At 35.3% G+C, this 25,000-nt stretch overlaps 2 protein-coding genes across 2 annotated transcripts in view; both read right to left on the bottom strand.

Annotated features, from left to right (window-relative positions):
* Window positions 1–7,042, bottom strand: part of LOC123313174 (aminopeptidase N-like) — a 149,307-nt gene extending 142,265 nt beyond the window's left edge. Inside the window, exon 1 of the mRNA XM_044897924.1 lies at window positions 6,596–7,042. Within this exon, the coding sequence (XP_044753859.1) occupies window positions 6,596–6,998 (403 nt within the window). The 5' untranslated portion in view covers window positions 6,999–7,042. The remainder of the gene's footprint in view (window positions 1–6,595) is intronic.
* Window positions 7,043–24,353: 17,311 nt separating this feature from the next.
* LOC123314019 lies at window positions 24,354–24,734 on the bottom strand. Its single transcript, XM_044899131.1, has one exon. The coding sequence runs from the start codon at window positions 24,732–24,734 to the stop codon at window positions 24,354–24,356; it is 381 nt and encodes a 126-aa protein (XP_044755066.1).
* Window positions 24,735–25,000: the final 266 nt, after the last annotated feature.

Below are 25,000 nucleotides of genomic sequence, written 5' to 3'. Positions count from 1 at the left end.
CAAATCGCTATAATCTGAGGAAGCGTGACGTTCGTTATGCTGTAGGTGATAGGGTTTGGAGGAAGAACTTTGTCCTCTCGGATGCATCGAATAAGTTTTCTGCTAAGTTCGCTCCAAAGTATATTCCTTGTATTGTCGATGAAGTTATCTCCCCATTGGTCTATGCCTTGAAAGATCTAGACGGACACAAACTGGGTAACTTCCATGTTAAACATCTTAAACCTGATCTAACTCATGATGTACCTACCGACTCTGACGAACACGAACATGACCATTAAATTCACTCTTTCCGGTGCACAGGATTATTTACTTGATTGGCAATTTCTTTATCGTACCTTTTCGACCTTCCTATCGTATTTGTCTTAGCTTTGCATGAAATTGCCGTTAATTTGTCTGGAATATATTGCGGATATGCAGTTGAAAAAATCTTGTTGTATCCAACGGTGTATTTTGGAGTTTAATTTTAAATTTTGCGTCACTGATGCAGATACATTTTCTGAGCACCGGATTGAAATGTTTTCCCCTATTTTTGACTTTGCAGGTTTTACACCTGCTGGCGCCCAACAAACTTTTACCGCGAGCTTTTCATTCACTTCAATGGAGAGGATGGGTTGGGAAGTGATTTCGAAATATTTTGTTAGATCACCTTCACATTTCACGTTTAACATCTTAAGTGAGACAGACTGCAAACTTGCTGTCTTCATTTACACCGGATTTGACTGTTCATCGTTGATGATGACTCTTTACCGAAGATTACATACCAATTATGTCTTTTCTTTAAAATCTTACCGACTATGTCTCTTCTTTAAAATCTTACCGACTATGTCTCTTCTTTAAAATCTTACCGACTATGTCTTTTCTTTAAAATCTTACCGACTATGTCTTAAAATCCTACCGACTATGTCTTTTCTTTAAAATCCTACCGACTATGTCTTTTCTTAAAATCTTACCGACTCTGACATCTTTATCGGGCTAGTGTGCGTCCTGGATAGGGCACGCTGAGCTACCTTTTTTTTTTTCTTACGGATTTTGACTCTTTCTTCCTTGTAAAACTCCCGACGAGTTATCAGTTGGTCGTGCACTAAGCCGTAGCTTTTTGCCCACGCGGACCACTGAATGTTCCGATTATGACTTGTGACGATACCGACCTTTGACATGAAAAATTTTGATTTTTCTTTCTTATACCGATTGTGACTCTCGATACGGACATCACCACTCTAAGATGTGATGGGGGTCGCAGGGGAAGCGACCTTAGTTAAAGAATATCCTCCTTGTCCAGCGCCTTCATCGAAATCTTCGATTCGGGTTTCGATGAAGTTTCTCTTTTAGTTTGCAAAAAAAATTATTAAAAAAATTTCGGCCCATTATTTAATATCTTTAGTTGAATCGGTTTTGTATTTTTACCTCATATCTAGCTGGACATGCCGGTATCTAGCCACCTTCAGTGACTAGATATCTTTTACCTTTTCCTAGTTTATAAGTTTTAGTTTTAAGTCGCCTTCAGCGTTTTCATTGTCTTCGAAATTTCAAATAGCCTTCAGCATTTTACCTCTTGAATCGCCTTCAGCGTTCTTCATTTTCACATTATTTTCAAGTAGCCTTCACTGTGTTCAGCCTTCAGCATGTTTTATAAAAAAAAATTTTTGCAAATTTTTTTTTCTTTCCTGATGAGAGGTGTGTGCAACGACTTGCACGCCCATGCTTAACACCTTATTATTGCAACGCCGCTGATTTTCGCGAACCACATCTTTACGTTGACACACATTAACTCTGTGTCTCGCGCCTCTGTGATCTTTCATTCGTCTGCGCATTGAAAATCTCTCGAAGGTTCTTTCTTTTCCGCTTTTTCCCTCAAGGAAGAAGGTTATCTGTCGAAATATCTTATCGGAACTCATCGATTGATTATTCTGAAATTAATGAACTTTAAGTTGGCGAGGTTAACAATATTGTCTCGCTTTTTGGTCCGGAGCTCAAATTTTTGGACTGGAGCTCCAATTTCTGTACCGGAGCTGGGTGCTTATGTGTCTGACAAGAATTTGGAATGCAACTTTGGATTGAGGCACAGCATTTGAACGGAGCTTGAGGCTTAATAGAATTTGGACTGAAATGCAGGTGTCTGACTGTGAAAGTACGATTTTGGTTTAAAGCAGAATCATCAACCTTGGGCTGAAATTCAACTCTAGGCTGCACATTATCGAATACTACAGGAAACCCACGCCCAACAGGGACAGATCTGTTGCTTGAACTCACTTAAGCTAAGTAGATCTAAGTTGTGAAATTTTGAGAGACTGTAAACTTTAAATTCCTGTCATTACGACTGATTTTCAGATTGTACATTGTAATTATTTTAAATAATATATTGTGAAAAGCCTGACTGGGAATTTTGTTGCTGGGGTAATCAAGCCCCCCTTGAGAAATTAGAAGTAGAGTTTCATGCTCGAACGCCCTTCAGGGCAATTGTCACGTTACAATGCATTATGGTAAAAACCAACGTTTTCTCTACGGATCACATCAGTCTGCTTAAAAATGTACATATAACCTCCAATTTCGTCTGTTTATATCTAAATTGAAATTTCTATTCTATCTACGCCAATGCACGCTATTGTGACTTCATTGGACGCAGCCGAGTAGGGGAGACTAGGGAGCATTGATACATGGGGAGGCTTGATACAGGCTTATATCCGCGGTCTGTAGCCGTTTTCAAAAGTATTATACTAGTGAACACTATTCTTTGGCAGAGGGCATTGCGTGACGTTAATCTGTGAGGCTAACAGTAGTTTGTGAAATATTCAACAAAGAGTGTTTCGAGGTGAGAAATTGTAAGTTTTTACTCAAGTTACCTGAGGGTTTTATGGTCATGCATTAATTCTTCGGCATAAACAAACATTTCACTGGGAAATATGCATAAAACTACTCAATTTACAGTTTTATTCGGTTTTCAAAATATATGAGTGTAAGATGAAAATATAAATCACTTTAAAAATTGCTTTCAGGGAGGTTTGAGACATTTCTCGTGGGGAGGCTTGATACATGTATCATCTTCAAAAAATATTCCGTATCTAGTTGGATAGGCCTACATGAAGGGTTTTTCACATTCCAACATATCAAGGGGATTTTTAACAACTGGAATTTATCCGTACAATCCTCATGTATTTAACGAGGCCGACTTGTGCGGAAGTGACTAACCAACCATTTCCTGATTTTTCTAAACCTATGGGTCCAAAGCAAGCCAGTATCATTGCTGACCTACCTACTGAGCTAAATAATTCTAGTACATCCAGCAGCATACATAGCCGAGGCAGAACAAGAACCAAGAAAATCAAACAAAAGAGGTATACGAAAGAAAGCGTATGTAGACCGGGGTATTTCGGAAAATAAGGATGACACAATTGAGGAATATGACAGAGAGGGCGAAGATGTAGCCTATGTATATTGCAATGGTTCATTTTCATCCTCTAGATCAAACGAATTCTGGATCAGGTGTTAGGTGTGCTCGCAATGGCGCGCCGAAGAATTTGCCGGTGTTAGAAAAGGCACAAAAATGTTTATATGTGACATTTGCAAGTGATGCCAATGGGACTTATATTTTCAATTTGTGTCTCATGCCTCCCAGTATATCGTATCAATCATCCCATATGTGGGGAGGCTTGAGACAGTTTGCATATTTTTGTGTTCAACGTTCTGTACAGAATGAGATGTTTATATTTTGAGACTTCTATATTTATTTTGTTGAACGATTAATTGAAAAATTATATAATATAAGAAAAGTCCTGTTTCTTCATATAATTCAGTTTCCAAAATAAAAATTCCAAAAAATGTATCAACACTCCCGAGTCTCCCCTATTCCCGATCTCCACTTGCGCCTCCTTTCCTATATCTCCTTGATAACCGCTAGCTAACCTTTCTTAACATCACAACATGTTCCATTCGCGTGATAAGCACTTCCACATTTACCCGAACAATCAACACCTGGGTTTCTCCTTGTTATGGATTCCTTACAAACATTACAAGAAGACATCTTTCAAATGGAAAAAAGACAATAAATTCCAAAAACAAAAATCCGTTTGAAACAATCAACTGAATTGAACTGAAATTCCAGTAAAAAATCTGAAATTTCGTAACGTATTTAGAAACACTTTTGCAGATAAAACGGAGCGTTCGATGACACGTCTACTTCGATCGAACGTCGTATCGTTATCATGTTCTTGTTCTTATTATCAGAGTTATCAATTTTTGAACTGTAATATTTCATTTCAACTTTCTTTATTAGTGAGATGTGCTGCAGTTTTGCATTTTTATATTTTATTAAAGTGAACGGTGAACGTACTACTGAGTGAAGCCAATATAAATTGCTCAAGTTCTGTTTGCTCTGCTTTATTTCAAATGTTATCCAATTTTTACGAAAATTGGTTGCAAGAACATTTTTTACAGGACAACACACATCGATAAAGTACAAGATTTCATTGCTGAATGATTCAAAGCATAAGGCGGATCGGCCACCGAATGCGAAGTTGCGCGAAGCTGAGCATTTTCAGTACTAATATAATCGACAAGCTACGAATCGAGTGACGTACCTCATCATTTAGCATTGAAAACTCTCAGCTTCGCTCAACTTCGCATTCGGTGGCCGATCTCCCTAAGTCAGCATCGCTCTACGAGTAAAGATCTACATAATTACTATCTGACAAGCATACAATCAACCTGTTCAGGTTGCTCTGATCAACATTTATGATGGACATTCTGGTCTTTGGAGCAGATACAGGCTTCAAATACAGTTTTAACAACATTGCCTTATGGTCACTTATGTGAGGCTCAAAAACAGTACACTTGTAATTACAGAGATCAGAACTGGAGATGATATAATCAACTTTGGATGTGGAAGTGACACCATTCACATTAGTGTAGACTCTAGTTGCAATGTCAGACGTTCTAGTGAGGTTGAAGCAATCTAACAGCTCGTTGAGAAGTTTAGTTTTGCTGGTATCTGTTGTAAGTGAACATTGAACATTGTTATCGTGATACACTTCTGATGATTTATGACGCTATGCAAATGAGTTGATGAGTAAGTTGTGTATGGCGGGTTGCCAACATTAACGGTATTTATATTAGGCATGTTGCCTAATTTTCCTCATTTTCAGTCAATTTACTGATTTTTCTGATATCCACCATTTGAAGGAAAAATTGAAAGTTTTTTCTGGGAATTTCAACGGCACAAGTCAGCATACGTGTAGCACAATTGTTCACATATGATTTCATTGAGAAATTGCTGGGCTAACTTTTTTTTTCAATTTCAAGATTTTCCGGAAAATTTTCGAGAAAATATTTTGTCGAGTCAGCACGAATGTAGCACAAATATTTCCACTGATTTTTGAGAAGAAAAAACAAAAGTGCTGGGCCAACTTTTTTCTTCATTTTCGATTTTTCGGGAGATAAGAGGGACTTTCGCAAAAATTTGAACAGAACAACACTGTACATGCATAGCACAAACTGTTTCAGTTGCCGAAACTCATTCATCAAGTGCTGGGCTGGCTCATTCAATACATTTTGTGAAATATTTTGAGAACCGTGAAGAATAAAGAAAAAATTTCAACGGCACAAACCTAGCACAATTCAGACCAAGAAATTTTTTTTCGAAAATCGAAAAGTGTTGGCCAACTTCACACACATCAAATAACGAATATTACAGGTTACGCATTTTGGAACTTGTTTTTATACCTCAACCTTGTCATTCTTTTAGGTTTAGGAAGTACTCTTTATGTAGCTCAACTTTCCCCTTTCTACTCCTTTTACTCAAAAATTACATAGGTATATTCTCTTGAGAAGTTGCATTGATTTTTCAGTAGATTCTCAGTGGAGAAGCAAGCCGCATGAGTAACCAGATATACTAGGGTATAAGTCTTCCAGTGAAATTGAGGCAATCGCTTTCTTGGGATCCTTTCAAAAGCAGGTCCTTCACGTTTCAATTCATCTTAAGAGACTAAATTAATTTTCAACTTGTGTTCCATCTTTTTTCAACATCTCAGGAGAAAAATGGACCTGAAATATACTTACAAATTTATTATATTTTCATAACAATATATTGTTTGTTTTCACACTCACCTTGCTCTTTTGAAGCCTTTTTAAGATGAATAAATGAATGTCAACAACGGTCGAAATACACAGTCCAAATTTATGAACAAATAATTACCAACATAGATTATTGTTCAGAAATGTGAAAAAGTACAATTTAGCTATTTATAGCATATTTCAAATTAGATCAAGACGATTTTTTGTCCGAACTAATAATTTTCGAACGATTTGAATAGCACGGGCTGGCACAGAATCACACAAACTGTCAAAAATGTAAACATTGTCCGCCATTTAAGGTCGAAAACGGTCCAACCAATAAAAACGCGAACGTCTATTTTCGCCACTGTGGTATATAATGTCACTGTATTTAGTTCGTTTCCTATCTTTCTACTCTATAATCTTTGCTGCTTGCCTTAAATAAGTCGTAAGAGGAAGAAAGCATCTTGGCAGTTTAGTTGACTGATTTATTGCGAAAATATCCGATTGTATAAGTCGTAACTGAGAAAGAAATTAGATAGAAACCTACCTTCAAATTCAAAATAAATGACATAATGCTGATTCTCCTCAAGTTCCTCTATCGTTGATATCATAATGAATTCTTCCGTTTTACTGTATAAGATCTCCTTTAATGTAACACCATCTCCTATTTCATAGCTTTGTACAGTATCTATCTTTTTCACTTCAATCTTCTCGAATTTGAGATCCCAATCTCTATGCAGTGATATAGTCTTTGTAGCATTAAGACACTGAGTTACGATTTCGAGAGATCCTTTGAAAGAAAGCTCATCATCCACGCTTGCTGAAATTTCCAACTTGTAGTGTTTGGGTATAATAGTCTCAGGCAATCTGTAGTTATCACAGAATACAGTATGAAATAATATTGATACAAATAATGAGATCTCAAAATCCAAAAGATTATTTGATAACATTGTCAAATTGATACGTCATAATATTTGTAAAATGATGTTTCTATCACATCGTTCGATTTGCAGCACAGAGTATTCGCGAATCCAATTACCGTTGACGGCGCTGCGAAATGAAAACAAACTTTGACGTTTGTCAGTACTCTTTTCGAGATTTGTACGGACTAACAGAGTTTTTCTAGAAAATCAAGATATTTATCGGAATTATCGGAAGCGAATTGATTGATTAAGTTTCGTAAAGAAAGATCAACATTCTTTGGAAATATTTCATTTGAAAAGGATGAATTGTGGAATAAAATCGAGCGATGATATTGGTGATCCACTGTACCTGGAAAATCCTATTATTTCACAGATTCTCTCTTGAATTAAACCTAGCTAATAATGTTGAGGCAGCATATTCTGAGTTTGTGAAGTTTCTATTTAAAGTATTTTAATTCCATGTTATGATATAGGTATTTCTCATACTGAAATCTCAAGAGACATAAATATGATTCAGCTCATGGAACAAGTTCTACAGATGAGAAAAAGCATTCATTTGAAAGTATGAAAATTATGAAATTGTATTTCTAAATCATCAATTGAATTTAGCACTTTTAGCAGAAAACTCTCGGAAAGAAAAATCGTTTAACCTAACTCCTGCCAGTTGAAAGGACTGGTATAAATACCTTTTCCAATTTTTTTTCGGAATCAATATTTCTATTCAGAAACCCAGACAATAATCCCGATATAACTTCTCCAAATAATAATTATAATACTTTGTTGGACAACGTGAGATAAGAAAAAACATAAGGAACTAAACTTGTTTTGACTTTGCAGTACTGACAAAGTAGTTTCGTAATTCAGTCGGCAGAGGGCGTCTAGATTTTTGGATTCGCCAATACTGTGGCTCAAGGGTTGCAACTTATGTTTCTTAATGAATAACTTTGATTTTAAAAAAGCTTTATTGACTATTGTTGAAGTGGACAATGTTAAAGTCTCGACATTCAATACAATAATGCCTTAACTATCGTAATTAGTATTACATGTAACCTACTATTCCCCTACTCATAGGATAATTCCTAGTATCAGTGTAATACAATATCCCAAGATGAACCATGGGTCTTTTATATGAAGATAGGAGGATTCTAATATGTAACTCCTCCGCGCTTAAGTGAGAAAATTGGGGATTTTGAAAATTCTAATTTTTGAGCTCAATATCCTTCAATGGATTATTTTTATTTTTCCTAGTGTAAGGGGTTTCCTCTTTTCTTATATTAAACTTACTAACTATAGACCATAAAATTATAAAAACTATGATTGCATATATTATCAATGTGTAAAGACTCAAATTATCATAGTGGATGATTGGACTTTTCATTGAAAGAATTTGTTTCTTTGAATGTTCTATTTGCAGTACAATATTTCTTATGTTATCAAGTTCGATATCGTCCAATTCTAAAGGAACTTGATCAATTCTTTCAAGAGTCTCTGATTCAGATATTTCTTGAATTTTTATGTTCGGTAAGTGGACAATGTTCATTCTGGAGGGGCTATGCTTCCAGTTTTTTAGAATTTCTTTGTCCACATTCACTTCACAGCCGTGAGGAACGAAAATCCAATAATCAACGGCTTGTTGATGGACATTTGATCCCCTTAGATTGGTAACTTTTGGGCTGCAGCTCGTGTAGTTTTTGGTGACACCCAGTAGTTCGACTTCACAGGGGTTGCTTGATGATATGGGTTTTGTATTTTCCTCGCATATGAAATTGGCGGGAAAAACTTCTTTGCATGGTCGGTTGAATAGAGCGTATTTTGTTTCACATAAGGAAAGGAATTTTGTGTGGGGGATGATAATTTGATAAGAGTTATTTTTCAGAATTGGCAATGGAAATAGCTCAAAATAATTGTAATTATTAATTTCCGTAAAAGGAATTTCAAGAATGAATCTTACTTGATTTTTACCTATGAATCCTTTGACTTTAATGCAAACATAATACTGAATGATATTTTCGTCTTCAATGGCAAAGGGTAATTTATTATTTTGAATTTTTGCTTGAATATTGAACAGTTCTTTTTTCAATTCTTTATGTGAGATTATAGATGAATGAAGAGTTCCTGTTTGGGCAGAAGAAATAGCTATTTCTATATCGCTCAATATTTGGTTTATGATGTCTATTGCTAGAGTAATGTGTGTGAAAACTGAGTTTAGAACAATAAAATTGAAATCATCCCATGAATCCATGGCTGATGAGTTCATCCAGAAATTAATTTGGCTGATTTTATTCTCCAAGAGTGCTTGATTATGTTGCTCATAGAATTATTGAAGATATTTATTGAATTTTCTGTTAAACTGATTTGAGAATTTGCCACTTCAATCAAGTTCTGCTGTGAGTCTTTCAAATTTTGAATTGCTTTATCATATTTGTTAGCGTCACTTTGATCTAGATTTCCTGTTATTGATTTCTATACGGAACCTAATCCATTTATTAAACCTCTCCTTTCTATAATATTCGGGATTGTTATTAATTGCCTGAGCTTCTTACGAGTTTCACTGATTTTATAATCTAAGATATATTTGTGATTAGAGATTTCATGTAAATAGCTTTTGCCGTGTGTTGAACTGTTAAATGATGTGTTCATATTTCGATAGCTAGATATTAATTTATTGAATTCCACCGTAATGTTGGATAAATCGAAGATTTGAATAAGTGTCCAATAGTTTACAATATTTTGAGACGATCCCTTTTTTCGTAGACTGTTTGACCAACTTTGAAAGGGTTTTTTGTATTTTCGTTAATTTTTTTGACAATCCTATTTTTATGAGTAATTATATTTTCGTTGACTTTATCATAAACTAAAGCTAGTTTTTCCTTATGCTTTTGTAAATAGTCGCTATACATTTGTTTAACATACAAGATCTCTAGGGGGTCTTTAAGTTTTGTATGGCCGAATGTGAGTTCGATTGGGGTTAGTTTGGTTGTGGAATGAATCGAGTTGTTATAACCTATTATAGCATATTTCATAATGATTCCTAGGGCGTCTTTGGATTGTGACCTTAGAATTCTGCAGTGTTCTGCTATTGTTGAGTGGAATCTCTCTATTATTCCGTCAGAATCAGGATGATGTGCTGTTGTGAAATGAGTGTTTATTTTATGTGTTTCTAGAAGTTCTTTTATAATATGTCCGAAAAATTCCATTCCTTGATCTGAGCTTATAAGTTGCGGTGTTCCGTTAAAAGAAAAGTAATTTAATAGGACATCAAATATATCTACAGCATTTTTGGATTTCAGTTCTATAGCTTGGCCTAATTTCGTGAATGCGTCAACAAAAGTTAGAAATTTCGTACCTTCCAAGGTATAAATATCTAGATGTATTTTTTCAAAAGGCCTGAATGGGGTATCTGTTAACATCATATCGATTTTTGGAGGGTTTCTCTCGTATTTATTTTTTTTTGCAAATTTCGCAGTTCGCTATATAGTTCGAAACGTATTCTTTCATGGATGGAAAATTATATTTTTGCTGAAGTTGTCTCAGGGTCTCGTTTACACCTCTATGATTTTTTTTTCCATCGTGTTGGAATTTAATCGCTTGGTTGATAAGTTCATCATCTTGGATTACTTCTCTCCTTTCAGTGTAGTATATTATCTCTGGTCCGTTTCTATTGAATAGCTTGTTTACAACGTTGCTGAATGTTTTAAACATGTTCTCGGATTCGAAGTGGAAATAATATCTCTTCTTATATGCAGTGTATTCTTTTAAGAATTTATTGATGTCTTCGTTGTTCGAAGTGCTGATTTGCACGTAAAATTTTTTTATGTTTCCCATTGATTCTTTTCTCACGGCTTTCGGGTTATTATACACTTCCTGAATAAAATATTGATTTGGTATCGAGTCAATGATGTCGTTTGATATTTTTATCGGTGATGAGTTTTCCGTGTCCGTATTTGTAGAGTGCATTGTGTCTTCATTACTTTCTGAATTTTCTTCATGTCCCTCTTCCACCGTATCTAGGTTTTTCAGGATTTCATCCAATTCTGATTCTGACATCTCGACTGATGAAGCGTCTTCCAATAGCCTTTCGATTTCGTCTTCGTCTACGTTATTTATTAGAGATTCAGTGTCTGTAGTATTCAATTGTAATCTTGATAATGCGTCAGCATTCTTGTTTATAGATCCTTTTTTGTATGCAAGTTGGTAGTCATACTCTTCTAGTCGAATTTTCCATCTTTGTAATTTTGAGTTTGGTTCCTTGAGTTTGTTTAACCAAATTAGAGGTCGATGATCAGTACAAATTGTAAATTTCCTTCCATATAGGTATGGCCTAAAGTACTTCACTGCCCAAACTACTGCTAAAAGTTCTTTTTCGATTGATTAAGGGTTCTTGATGCGTAGCATATTGGTCTATCAGAACCAATGGGTCCTTGCGATAAAATAGCTCCAATGGCGACGTTTGATGCATCTGTAGTGACTATGAAATTTTTACTGAAATCAGGATTTTGCAAAACTGGGGGGTTAGTTAATATTTCTTTACATTTGTTGAATGATTGTATGAAATCTTCCGAGTGAGTAATTTTTTTTCCCTTTTTTAGACAAACAGTCATCGGTTTTGTTATCTTGGCGTAGTCTTTTATGAACTTACGGTAATATCCCGTGAGTCCGAGAAATCCTTTTAGTTCTATTGGTTCTGTCGGTTTTGGGAATTGGGTATGGTAAGATTGAATCAATTTTTAGTGGGTTTGGTTTAAGACCTTCGGATGTTATAATGTGTCCCAAGAATTGAACCTCTTTTTTTTAAATCTCGGATTTGTCCATTTGGATTTTTAAGTTTGCTGCTCTAAGGCGATCGAAAACCTTACGCAGTTTTTCTAGATGTTCTTGAAGTGATGTTGAAAATATAACTATATCATCCAAATAAACTACACACGCTTAATTCATAATGCCTCGTAAAATGTTGTCCATTATTCTTTCAAATGTTCTTGGTGCGTTTTTCAGTCCAAAAGGCAGTCTTTTATATTCATAATGTCCTCTTTCTGTGGAAAATGCTGTCTTAGGTATATCTCTAGGATGCATTTCGATTTGATGGTAACCTGATGCTAGGTCGAGTGTGGAAAAATATTTGCAATTTCCTAGCTTGTCCAATACTTCCGTGATATTTGGGAGTGGATATTGATCGTCAATGCTCTTTTTATTAAGTAATCTATAGTCTACACATAACCGATATTTCTGTTCTCCAGATGCGTCAATTTTTTATGGAACTACGATGACTGGGCTGCTCCATGGACTACTGGACGGTTGAATAATGTCGTTTTTCAAAAGTTCTTCAACTTGTCTTTCAACTTCTCTCTTTTGTGTTTCTGGCATTCTATATGCTTTTTGGAAAATTGGTGTTTCGTCCGAAGTTCTTATTTCATGTTTGACTATATTCGTGAAACTCAAGGGTAACTTTTTGCAATGAAAAACGTCCCTGTATTCAAAACATAATTTTCGAATGGCTTCTTTTTCTTCTTTATTCAGGTGTTCTAAGCGAAGATTTTTCATGTTTTCTTTCAAGAGATTATCAGTTTTTGCGTCATTTTGGGCTGTTGTGATCGGTGTAATATCGGATTCATTAATTTCGATGATTTCGAGTGGATTTATCGTAATTTGTTCTTCCGTCTCATTACTATTCGTTATTGTCAGGTAAGCTTCGTTATTTCCTATTTTAATTAAACATTGTGGAATTTCGATACCTTCCTTCAATTTCACATACTCTACAATACCTTGATTGACTTCGATTGAATTTATGGGTACTTTTATAACTTTTTGAGATCTAGGTGGTAGGGCGTATGAGTAAGAGTTATTTTTGAAATATGAAGGAATAGGTCCATTTTTTGTGTGAAGCACATTTTTTTAAGATCGATATTAGCACCTAAATGGGTCAGTAAATCCATTCCAATTAATCCGTCATACTCTTCATTAAACTAAAAAATGTGGAAATCGAAGTATTCTTCAGTTTTGAAAATTTTTGGGAGTGGTATATGAGCAATGTATTCATGATATGTAATTTTGTGAGCTGTTTTTATTTTGAAGGGAGAATATCTGATGAATTTTTCAACGGTTCGGGGGCTGATTAGGGTTTTTGAGCTTCCAGTATCAATCATAAATTTCAAGCCGACTTTTGGGATTTTTATGAAGGGTAGAGCAGAATTATTAATATTTGTAATGTTGATTAGGTTTGATCCTGGTGGGTTGATAGAGACTGAAAATTTTCATCAGGTAAATCAGAGTATTGATTATCGTTACAGAACTGCGGCGTAACTTCATACTGATCGCTTGAACCGTAATTGGACATATTAGAATAATCATCGTAGTATGAATCGTTTGCATCGTACTGATTAATACTTTCATCGATATCATGCTAAAAGAGTTCTTCAGAAATGAAATTTCTTTGATTTATCCGATTGGGTTGAATTCGACTTTGCGGTCTTTCCGTGCGTCTTGTATTTGCTGACGATGTGTCCATAGGGACCGGTTGTGAACGGTTTGGTGTCACATTCCTAAACTGAATGCTCCTTGGATTATTTTGACTTGAATTCATTAAATTTTGGCGAACTTGTGGTAATGATGTTTGATGAATAGTACTTGAATTCTGATAAAGGGGGCGTGCAATATTTTGTTTAATCGGAAAAGAAGGTTTTAATTGAGGACTTTGAGAGTAAGTGTTTGTTAAATTCCGCCTAGCATACGCAAAATTCTGTTCTTCAATTGTAAATGAAATAGTCTGTTCTAAGGTTTGTGGATTTCTCAATCTTATAGGCACATTAGAATGAAGACCCCTAAGAAAAGCATTAAGTGCCTTATTTTCAAACAAAGTTTTCTTTAATTCGATTATATTCGGATCTACTTCCGTTGAATTTTGTTGAGAAGTAAACTTGAAAGATCTTGACATCTGTGACCAAAGTTGACCGGATTTTCGAATTTTCCCTGTCTTGAATGCATCAAATCTCCAACTAAACAATTTTCATCTCGCTGATCTGGGGAAAATTGCAACAGTAAGTTCTTAATTGATAACCAGTTTCTCAGATTTCCTCTACTACCTACTAAATTAAGTGCTCTTCCGGTTAATTTGCCAATGATGGCTCGAAGCAGAAATTCATTATGTGGGTTTGCAATGTTATTTTGATCGGAAAAATTATTAATCAAATACTCGCTGGATTGAATAAAAATAGCCAAAGTTGCTGGATTTCCGTCATATTCTGGAATGCAATCAATGTGATGTTTTTGAATTTGAGGAACTGCCATTATTTGTTCTCTGTTTTCTCTTCTTAAAGGACTACGATCCCTAATATTGTTCATATGAATAATATCACAATAGAATCACGAGAAAAAATCAAGTATGCAAATGATGAGACAAAAAAATTAAAATGAGCATAAAACTATAAAGTGATTGGATTGTGGAAGAAGGATGTGAAACTTACGCTATTGGCTTCATAAAGATTTCTTCTTCCTTCTTTTTCTTCTGCTTCAGGGCATACAGCGATTATAGCAGGCAGTTTCGTTCTAGAAACTCCGTAATCCGTAGAAATAAAATAGAGTTGCCAGTGAAATTTGCGTTACATATTTGTAACACTAGGTTATTATGGGTTAAGGGAATCCCGTATTTTTTATGAGGGCCTTGAGGGCTCAACTGATTGCATATTCAATGTGTGATTATTTCGACAATTAGTCATTTGTATCTCTGATTTTTCGTATTTGTCTAGTTCCCGAAATTATTTAAGTGGCAGTTAAAAACGAAAGAGAAAGAGGGAGACTGTAGAAAAAAATAAAAAGCTACCCTAAATTAGCCAGTACTTGAAGAATGATGACTTTAATAATGGAAACTCGAGTAAACAGTGCTCCAAAAGTAAAGAATTATACCTTAAGTTATAATGCTGTTTTTGCTTTGAAGTTTGGTTTGTTGAAGTCCAGAAAGCGCTCACGAAAACAATTCTGTTAAATTGCAAATTAGATGAAAAAAAAATAAGCTGTTCCACTCAAGAAGAAGATCGAAAACTACAATTTTATTATGTTATTGGTTTTCCATTGCAAAATTCTACAAACTACCGATCCATCCTCTGAAGCACTTCAGTCTAAGGCCGCCGTTCTTTCTAATGCCTAGGTATCGACCTGAATTTGAAAATTTAAAAATTGAAGCAAATGTGTAGCAGAAACATATGGTCCATCACCCCTAATTTTCTAAAAGTCGTCAGACGAAGGTAAAACGCCATTTTGACGAGCTTTGCTAAGATGAGCGTCTCCAAGATCCGGAATGTTTGTTCAGATTGTACATATTAGGCGCTTTTTTTTTGGTGCTTCATGCACCAGTACAGCTCCGGGCTTCTCGGCCCTGAGCTGTTCCCAAATAAAACGGTTATTAGTGCGCCAACTGCGCGCAGCGAGTTGGATGATCAGCAGTTGAGCAAAATGACAAGAGACAAGTCCGGAATCGCGGTTCTTTGTATTACTTACTTACTTACAGCTACTCATCCTTCAAGTTTTTGATACCCAGTGATGAATATGACAAAGTAAAGATTCAATCTAATTGGCCGAACAGAGCCAGTGTCCATTATTTTTACAACAACAGAGTGAAAAATCCCTAAACATAAATGTAGATTTCACTCGATTCAGGATTCTTCAATTAAATGTTCAGTCCATCATGAACAAAATGGATCGCATAATAATTTTATTGGAAAACAAAAATCCTGATGTAATAAGTGTTGTTGAACATTGGTGTAGCGCAGAAAGTTTGAGTGTGGTGGAGCTACCGGGGTACGTTAGGGCAGCAAGTTTCTGCCGATCCGTTCATGAGCATGGTGGTTCCGCTATATTCACTAGGGTTGGATTGGAGCTGAGGGATCTGCAAGTCTGCAAGATGTCAGAGGAGATGGAATGTGAGTGCTGTGCGGTCAGGATTAATATCGGTCACACTAAGTTTACTAAGTGTGTACAGACCACCTTCAGGTAATGTCGAGATCTTTTTAGAAAAGATATCCAACATTTTACATCGATGTGAGAGGCAAAATGATCTTTTATTCCTTTTTGGTGACCTAAATATCGACTACTTGATTGATAGCTCTAGATAAAAGCAACTTTTGGACGATCTATTTAATTGTTTTGATCTGAAAGTAACCTCTCCTTGTCCCACTCGTATAGTTAACAAATTGTGAACTAAATAGTTGTAAAGCTAATGTTTTTCTTCCCCATTTTGGGGATCACTTGGCTATTTTATTGGACTATTATTTTAAACATTCTGGTGCAGTGCTCGAGGAAGGTACAAGAAAAATTTTATCTAGGAATATGTCAGATGTAAACCTAAATCATCTTGTTGATTCAATTTCAAGAATCTCATTTGATGAACTCTATCAGTTATCAATAGAAGAGAATACTTTTGAATGTTTTATTAACATGATCAAAGAATTAATAGATGAACATTGTCCAGTTGAAAGTCGTAATATTGTTTCAGGCAAGTCGAAGGGTTGGAAAACAACCGAAATAAAACGTGCAGGTGTTGAATTGAAGAACTTGTTCTGGCTCCAGTCCAACTTGAAGTCAGTTGAATTATCAGAAATTTATAAAAGATTTAAAGCCAATTACAATTCACTAATTAAGTCCTCACAATAAGCTTATCATCACAACCTACTAGAAAATTCTCACAATAAATGTAAAACAGTTTGTACAATTGTAAACCGGAAGACTGGTAGAATGTCGAATAAAAACAGAAAAATTGCTTTGAACATAGAAGGGATCAATTGTTCTGATTCAACTGAAGTGGCAAATGCATTTGCTCAGTATTTTTCAACTGTGGCTAGGCGAACTCTTGACCAAGCATATGGAGGTGCAAGAGTTAGTTGGTACACGGCGTCCCCTATGCGTTATGAAACATTTTATTTTCACCCTGTTGATGGTTATGAGGTTAAAAATGCAATTCATGCCCTGAAAAACAAGAAAAGTACTGGTGTTGATTTTGTCTCGGCCAGAATATTGAAATTAATTGCTGAACATATAGTGGATCCTTTTGCCCATTTTATAAATGATTCAGTCTGTTCTGGTACCTTTCCAAACGTACTAAAAAATGCCACTGTTTTACCTGTCCACAAGAAAAATGATCCACTCGATATTTCCAACTATCGGCCTATTTCGTTGTTGAGTGTATTCTCTAAGATCTTTGAGAGAATAGTTTTGGATCGAATGGTGAATTTCTGAGACAAATTCAACATAATCACAGATAGCCAACACGGTTTTAGAACTGGACGGTCAACTGAGTCTGCTGTTCTGGATTTTGTTCATTCGATTCAATTTTCGTTGGATAAGGGATTGGTTGTTGCGGGCATGTTCTTTGATCTCTCCCGTGCTTTTGATACAGTTTCACCTGGGTTCCTGATGGGGAAGCTGTTCAAACTTGGATTTCAAGGTGTTTTCCTAGATTGGATTAAACGATATGTATCATACAGAAAATTGCATGTGAGAATTAGGGATGTTTTTTCTGACGAATATGAGATTGATCTCGGTGTACCACAGGGGTCAGTCTTAGGACCTCTTCTTTTTATACTCTTCATAAATGATCTTCCATACTATATAAGAATAAAACTTATTATATTTGTAGACGATACATCATTTCTTGTAACAGCTGAAAATCTGAAGGAACTCATAAAGTTATGCCAATCATTATTGAAAGCCTTTGCTGATATGTGTAGGATGAATGAACTTGTTCTGAATCTGGATAAAACACAAGTCATCAAATTCGGATGGAAGAAAGGAGATTCTATAGTCCTGAAATTTGGCCATTATAGCCTAATTTCCGAAGAGTCTACTAAGTTTCTTGGTATTTATATTGATGAGTGTTTGAGATGGTCTGATCATGTATCATATGTCAGCAGGAAGCTCAGTTCTTCCTTTTATGCCATTCGTCGATTAAAGGATTGCCTTCCACTCACTTCTGTATTGAATGTTTATTATAGCTTGGTGTATAGTCACCTAGCATATAATATTTTGATCTGGGGCCGCTCTGTTGATTTCATAAGAGTTTTTATAGCTCAAAAAAGCATCCTTCGAATGATATTTGGTCTGAGTCCACGAACATCCTGCAGACCATATTTTATAAAACATAATAATATTCTAACTGCTCCTTGTATATAGCTGTATAAATGTCTATTGTTCATTAAGAAAAATGAAGGTCATACACCTACACTATCCAGCTATCATAATTATAGTACAAGAAATTCTAGAATTTTTTCTGTACCTAAACATAGAACAACTAAATTTGAAACATCAGCCAGATATATGAGCATTACTTTGTACAATCATCTACATTCAAGATGGCGGGTGATGTTGGCACGTCTTCAGAGCTCCCATCCAAAAAGTTTAATTTCAAATGTTGTAAAACAAAACAAACCAATAACGTATTTTGTGTGAACTGCGGTAGTGTTTTCCATTATTCGTGTTTGGAATGCAATCACCCAAATGTTAAAATAATAAGTGGCTGCAAAGTAATATGCTGTAGCAGCAATCCAAACAATCAAGAAGTACAAGATGAAACAATTAATATTCAACCAAGAAAAAGCAAATGCAGAAATTGAGTATTTGAAAATTATTCTCAAGGAGGTAAGAGAGAAAAACAATATTCTTCAGGAAAACAATAACCTGCTAAAAAATACCATTATTCTATTAGAAGAAAAAATTGCAATAAAAACTATTCCATACAATGCGAAACGAGATTAACCAAACATAAATAGAGATAAGAAACAAGCGGTATTTCAATCAAACACAAAGTGTGATGGAACTACTGACATCCCAACTACTGGTAGGCTACAGGTGGAAAATGAAAGTAGATCAGACATCATCAAATTTCAACCTCAAATGACACTAGCTGTTCAACCATCATTGGATAGGGTAAACAAAAACAAATCTGATAAAAATCCAGAATTGGAAAAAAAAATAACTTGAAGTCAATTCAAGCTAAAACAATGACACAATTAATTAATCTGACCAATGACCCAACCGAAGAAAAAGAGTACCAGAAAGTAACCTACAAGAAACGCAAATTCAGAAAAACCCAACCAGGAAAAGGAAGCTCAGAGGGAGAAAATAATTTTCAATCAATAAAACCAAGCAGTGACAAAAAACTCTGGTTATTTATATCGACAGTTAAAAATACAGTAACAACAGAGAACATTAATGAATACATTTCAGACAAGAGTGGCGTCAGGTCCGATGAGATAGTGGTTAATGAATTGGAAGTTCAAAACAAAAACACTCCATACAAAAGTTTCATGATTGGAGTGCCGACAAGTACGAAGGAAGAAATATACAACAGCGAATTTTGGCCCAAGTGGAATCCTATTTTCAAGATTCAACTTTATGAGGGGCAAGCATTTTTTAGAGAAAACGACCCTCAGTACCTAGGGTCGAAAACAAAGTACGAAGAATCTACCAAAATCAAAAAAACAGTAGCAAGAACCAACTCCAAGTTTCGAATATTGCATCAGAACGTGCAATCGATAGGAAATAAATTCAATCAACCAAGTCGAGGAAATGATAAATAATTCGCCAAACACTAACGTGCTTTGTATTACTGAGCACTGGAAATCGAAAGAGGAAATTAGACACTACAGAATAAAATTTTTTGTCCTGGCCAGTGCTTTCTGCAGATTGAGTAATCAACATGGAGGAAGTGCAGTGTTCATAAGAAGAGGGATAAAATATTTGGAGAGGAAAGACCTTGTGAAAAAACCAATTCCAAACATCATAGAGATTGCAGCAGTAGAAATCAATATCAACAAAAGAAAGATTACCATAATATCCAAATACAGGCAGTTGTGAGCAGTTTCTACAAAAATTAGAAGAGATTTTAGAGCAAATGAATATAGAAAGCAAGAAAGAGGAAGTGATGCTGTGTGGAGACTTCAACATAGATCTGCTCGATAACGGTTGCACAAACAAGCAAGATTTCTGTGAATTACTATTATCATATGATCTCAAAACAACAATAAATGAATATACCAGAATTACAGCAACAAGCAAATCATGTATTGATAATATCATCACAAATTTCAAGGAATTCAATGCATATATAATAAAAACAACAGTTTCAGATCACAATACAGCTCAAGTAATTGATTTGCAAATAGAAAATTCCCAAATTTCAGCACATACATATAAAAGAATAATAAATGAGGATACCACCAAAGAATTATGCAGCAAGTTAGCTGAGATTGATTGGAAAGCAATATATGACTTGGAGGAAACCCAGGTTGACGAGCAATGGGATCTTTTTATGCAGTATTTCACATCCGCATTCGATATGACATGTCCAAGAAGAAGAGTGCCCATCCTGAAAACAAGTAAGCAAAATCAGCATAATGAAAAAATCAAACAGTGTAAAAACCGACTAGATATCCTACTTACTTGCAAAACATTGAATAAGGACTACACTGAAGCATACAAACATACGAAGAAAGAGTATGACATGCTACTAACCAAAGGAAAAAGCGACCAATACAAACAGAAAATACTGAACTCCGATAATAAAACAAAAAGTTTATGACAAGCGGTTAAGGACATAAAAGGACAGGACGATGAGAAATATATACAAATTGGAGGTAACATCACTGACATTGCAAATGACTTCAATAATTATTTTGCAGAAGCAGCTGCGAAACTTATTGAAGAAAAAAAAGAAAAACCATTTACACATGAAATAAAAAGAAATGAAGAAAGCTTAATATGTAACACAGTCACAGAAGAATCAGTCCAAAAAATAGTTGCATCTTTAAAAAACAAACACAGTAGTGGCATAGATGAAATTCGAACAACCATTGTGAAATCCACTATAACAAGTACAATAAATCCAGAAATCCACTAACATATATAATTAACAACTGTCTTAAACACGGGATCTATCCTAAAAAACTGAAGGAAGCTAAAGTTAAACCTGTCTACAAAAAAGGTGATCAAAAAAAATATAAAAACTACAGGCCAATCAGTATCTTGCCGGCATTCTCCAAAGTATTTGAAATGGTTATTTGTCAACAACTATGTTCCTTCATAAACAGAAGCCAAATTTATGCAGAAAATCAACATGGATACATCAAAGGCAGATCGACGAACACAGCTATATACGAATTCACAACAGAAGTTCTATCAGCTTTGGAAGACTCAGAATTGATTATGGGACTTTTCTTGGACCTAACAAAAGCATTTGATAGTCTAAATCATGACTATGTTTTGATAAAAATGGAGCAAATGGGAATAAGAGGCATGACATTAAAACTTATGCGCTCCTATCTAACTGATAGAATACAAATTACACATGTAAATAATTGTATTACGGAAAGTTTATCAGAACCTACCACTATAAAACTAGGAATACCACAAGGTAGTATACTAGGGCCAATTATCTTTATCTTATAAACACGTTGAAATCACAAAGTGTCGGCATTGCAATGGTGCAGAGGAGAATGTACAACATCTCTCAGCGGGATGCTCTTCAATAGCAGGGACCAAATATCTGTCTCGACATGACAATATGGGTAAGGTGGTACATCAACTACTGTGCCCCAATAAAGATCTGATTCAACACTTTACCCCACACCATTTGTATGTATCAAGACCCATCCTGGAAAACGAGAACACGAAGGTTTATTGGGATCTCTCTATAACAACCGACTTAGCAGTGGAACACAACAGACCCGATATGGTGGTTTGGAACAAAAAAGAGAACACGGCCACCATTATAGATTTCGCAGTTCGACAGGATTATAACATGCAAAAGACATATGCGGAGAAGATCAGCAAGTACGAGGCACTGTCGGGACTGATCAGGGATATGTGGAGGTAGGGGAGAGTGGATATAGTGCCTTTAATAATAAGTGTCAATGGTCTAATATTGAAGAAAACCGTCTCAAATTTGGAGGAACTACAGCTACCACCTAGTACTGTCACCTGGAAGGTGGTATAAACGACCTACATTTAGGCATAGACAACAAATAAAATACAACAATCCTTAACTATGCAGATGATACAAATATCATACTCAGAGCAAAAAACTTTCCTGAAATGAACACCTTAGCACAAACAACAATAGAGAAAACAGAAAATTGGTTTGCCAAAAATAAATTAATAATGAATGTGGACAAAACAAGCATCATAATATTTAAAACAACTCATGCAAGTTACGAAACCCCAGAATACCTAGAAATGGCAGATACAAAAATAAAACCAATAAAAACCACTAAATTCCTAGGACTACATATCAACGAAAATTTAAACTGGATGGAACACACTCAGGAACTAGCTAATAAACTTTCAACAACTTGTCATGTACTAAGAGTAATAAAGCAATACATGGACATTAAATCCCTAAAAATAATCTATCAGACAACTTTTGAATCGAAACTAAGATATGGTATTCTATTCTATGGAACCAGCTCAAATGTTAAGAACATCTTTAAAATACAAAAAAGGGCGCTAAGGGTAATTCTAGGCATGAATTCTAGGGATTCATGCAGGGGCAAATTTAGACAACAACAGCTATTCATATACAAGAAAACTTGCTTTTTGTCTTCAAGAACAGACACTACTATAAAGAAAACAATTCCCAGCATTACAGTACTAGGACATCCCATCTTTTATATCCAAAACACAGACTTACGATGACTGAAAAAGGACCACAATACCAATCCATAAAATATTTCAACCACTGCCCAGTGGAAATTCAGACTGAGAAGGATATCAAAGTATACAAAAAGAAGATATACAGGATGCTGCTGAACATGGAACCCTACGATGTGAAGGAGTTTTTTGGAAGTAGACCTCCAGGTTGAATTTTTCTTCGGGCTTGACACGATTTCATTTCTGAATGTTTGCAATTTTATTGATGAAGCATAAAATTTGAAATAAAGATGATTATTATTGGTTATCAAATCTCGTCCTTATAATTGGTCAATAATGGGTAATCTCAGCTTGAGGACTGGTGAAACATCAACGGGAAACAAAAAACCCTTGTTAAAATTGCCAACGTTTCGAATCTTTATCGATTCTTCATCAGGGCTACAAAAATACACAAAAATATAATAATAAGTGATACCTCATTAGAGGAACAGAACAAACGACAAAACAGGTTCAGTAAATCGTCAGCATATAAAGTTTTTGGTAAAAAATAAAAACACAATATAACTATATAAGGAATAAAAACCTCACTAAGCCAGATGATAGTCGCCCAAGAAGTCGAAACAATAAAAGACTACACGTATATTTAACATTAATTAAAAATAGTCTTTGATCTTAGATTTAACAGATAAGTATGAGACTCACCTATTTATTGGGTTTTATAAATTTCCTCATTAAATTTCATGCTAGACCCACCCTGATCTGGATTAGGTCCATGCAGGCATTCAAAGGCACCTCCTGAGCATTGCATAAGCCAGAAAGAAAACTCTCACTCGCCAGTTCACTCTTGTGACAAAACTGCTATGTCGAATAGTTTTTGGATTGATAAGAATTGAAATGAAGTTTTCAGGTAAATGCGTTCCTTGAACAACGTAGACTCCAATACAGGCAAAAACGAAATGAAGAAGTGAAAGATCACATATGCAGAATAGTCCAAAATAACTCGTCCACCTGGAACTAGGCAACACGAAATACCAACTGATTAGGTGGATAGAGTGCACTCAACAATTTTCCCCTCATTGACAGAGTTTCCGAACATAATTTCCGCATACCCATGACAACCATACTCAGCCATAATTTTCCAACACGTTAGCATATATTGCACTCAGGTTTTGAATATCTGTTCTCAAATTTACGGTGTTGTTCATGAATATGTTTATCATCTCAGAGACACATCGCTTGAAATAATTTCTCTCAAAGTCTACAATTTTCACGTCCTCGAATCCAAATAAATGCCCCGTTTGAAAATGGTGTTCCGCCAACGCTGTTTTGTCATTCTTATACTTGTTGCTCAATCTACAGTCATATTCATGTTGGTATAAACGGTTTTTTAAGTATTGTCACTTGTCACATCCGCCACATTCAATCCTGTATACTACGTTGGATCTATACATGTTGGGAGTCGAATCTTTAATTTTCGAAAAGATCTCACCCACCTTCCTGACAGGATAGAAAGCACACGAGACCTCCGGGATCTTATCTCGAAGAATCCTACAAATATTCTCAGACAAACCTCTAACGTAAGGAAGTGCAATATGACTAGATTTCGCCGTTTGTTCTCCTCTTGATATTGTTGGAATTCTATTATTCAACCTATGTCGATAGTTATTCATTATCCTATTGACCCAATTAATTGGATAGTTGTTGTCCCTCAACAATTTTTTGATCACCACCTCGTTTATTCTATGAAAGTCAACATCAGAAAGAGTGTAAGCCCGAAACATAAAGTTTTTTGATAATGCCCACCTTCTGCACTGTAGAATGTTCCGAAAAATAATTCAATATGCTACCGTAAGCAGTTGGTTTTGTATACCAGTTGGTGCAAATCGAACCATTAGAATTTCTCATCACTGTCAAGTCCAAAAAATTGATCTTTTGATCCACTTCCAATTCCATGGTGAATTTCAACTTATGGTGAAAACCATTGAATTTATCCAATAGCTCGCTCGTTGCGTTTTTTGGAATAGCCGCAATAGTATCGTCGACATATAGCTTCAAAAATTCCACCTTAAAACTCAAAGTACTCAGCACAACAAAAATCACCTCATTCACAACCACATTAGCCAAAATCGGACCCATGGCTGTCCCATCAAGTTGTTTATATATTATGCCATCGAAGGTGAAGTAACTAGTCTCAAAAATGTGGACAATAATGTTATTAAACAGCCTGAAGGTTATCTCAGTGTATGCTGAAATAACAGACCAGTTCTTTTTAATTATATCCTGAACTAACTGTTTGGGAACATTTGTAAACAATGACACAATGTCGAGTGAAACCAACATGTAATCAATCAACAATCAACAAAAAACTTTATATGCTGATGATTTACTGAACCTGTTTTGTC

Source organism: Coccinella septempunctata, chromosome 5 (assembly GCF_907165205.1).
Source record: "Coccinella septempunctata chromosome 5, icCocSept1.1, whole genome shotgun sequence".
NCBI lineage: Eukaryota > Metazoa > Arthropoda > Insecta > Coleoptera > Coccinellidae > Coccinella > Coccinella septempunctata.
Note: the sequence above shows the minus strand (reverse complement) of the source record. Positions and strands in the feature narration are given on the sequence as shown.